Source organism: Aptenodytes forsteri, unplaced genomic scaffold, assembly GCF_000699145.1.
Source record: "Aptenodytes forsteri isolate BGI_AS27 unplaced genomic scaffold, ASM69914v1 Scaffold33, whole genome shotgun sequence".
Lineage (NCBI taxonomy): Eukaryota > Metazoa > Chordata > Aves > Sphenisciformes > Spheniscidae > Aptenodytes > Aptenodytes forsteri.
The window spans coordinates 7,037,690-7,038,229 of record NW_008795037.1 but is presented as its reverse complement, the minus strand read 5'-3'; the positions used below and the strand labels follow the sequence as shown (position 1 = coordinate 7,038,229).

The following is a 540-nucleotide window of genomic DNA, read 5'->3' as shown; positions in this document are numbered from 1 at the left end:
ACCATCCCAGCCCCCCCGCAACTCCGTTGGCTCTGGCAGGGGATGGGTGCCAGCAATCCCGCCCACCCTCCCATTGGGCAAAGCACCCTGCCATGGTTCAGGACAGCGAGATCTCCCATTCCCCCATGTCCAAAGGCATCCCCAGGTGGGAGATGCACAGAGACCTCCCAAGCCCCCTGTCCCCTTTACAGTGACAGCCCCAGGACAGACAGATAGATCCTTGCCCCTGCCATCAGAGAGGGGACAGAGCTTGGGACTCAGTAGCTCCAACACCCCTCCGCGCCTGAGCACCCCACCCAAAAATGAGCTTTTTGCACCCCCTCCCCTACCTCTTCCAGTCCTCCTCGGTCTCCCAGAACTCATAGACGATGAAGGTGACCCCATCGGGCAGCTTCACCGCAGTGACACTGGCGGGAGCGGGGAGAGGAGTGAGCCCCGAACCATGAGGCATCCCTCCCCCCTCGGCCTCTGCAGGCACACTGTAGGGTGGGCCACCAAGGGGTGACCCCAGCCCCAGCAGCCCAGGTGGGAGGAGCCCCC

At 63.7% G+C, this 540-nt stretch overlaps 1 protein-coding gene across 1 annotated transcript in view; it reads right to left on the bottom strand.

The window, feature by feature from the left end:
- Nucleotides 1-325: 325 nt before the first annotated feature.
- The window catches only part of NECAB2 (N-terminal EF-hand calcium binding protein 2), a 44,699-nt gene continuing 44,484 nt past the window's right edge, over nt 326-540 (bottom strand). Inside the window, exon 9 of the mRNA XM_009276792.1 lies at nt 326-407. Within this exon, the coding sequence (XP_009275067.1) occupies nt 326-407 (82 nt within the window). The remainder of the gene's footprint in view (nt 408-540) is intronic.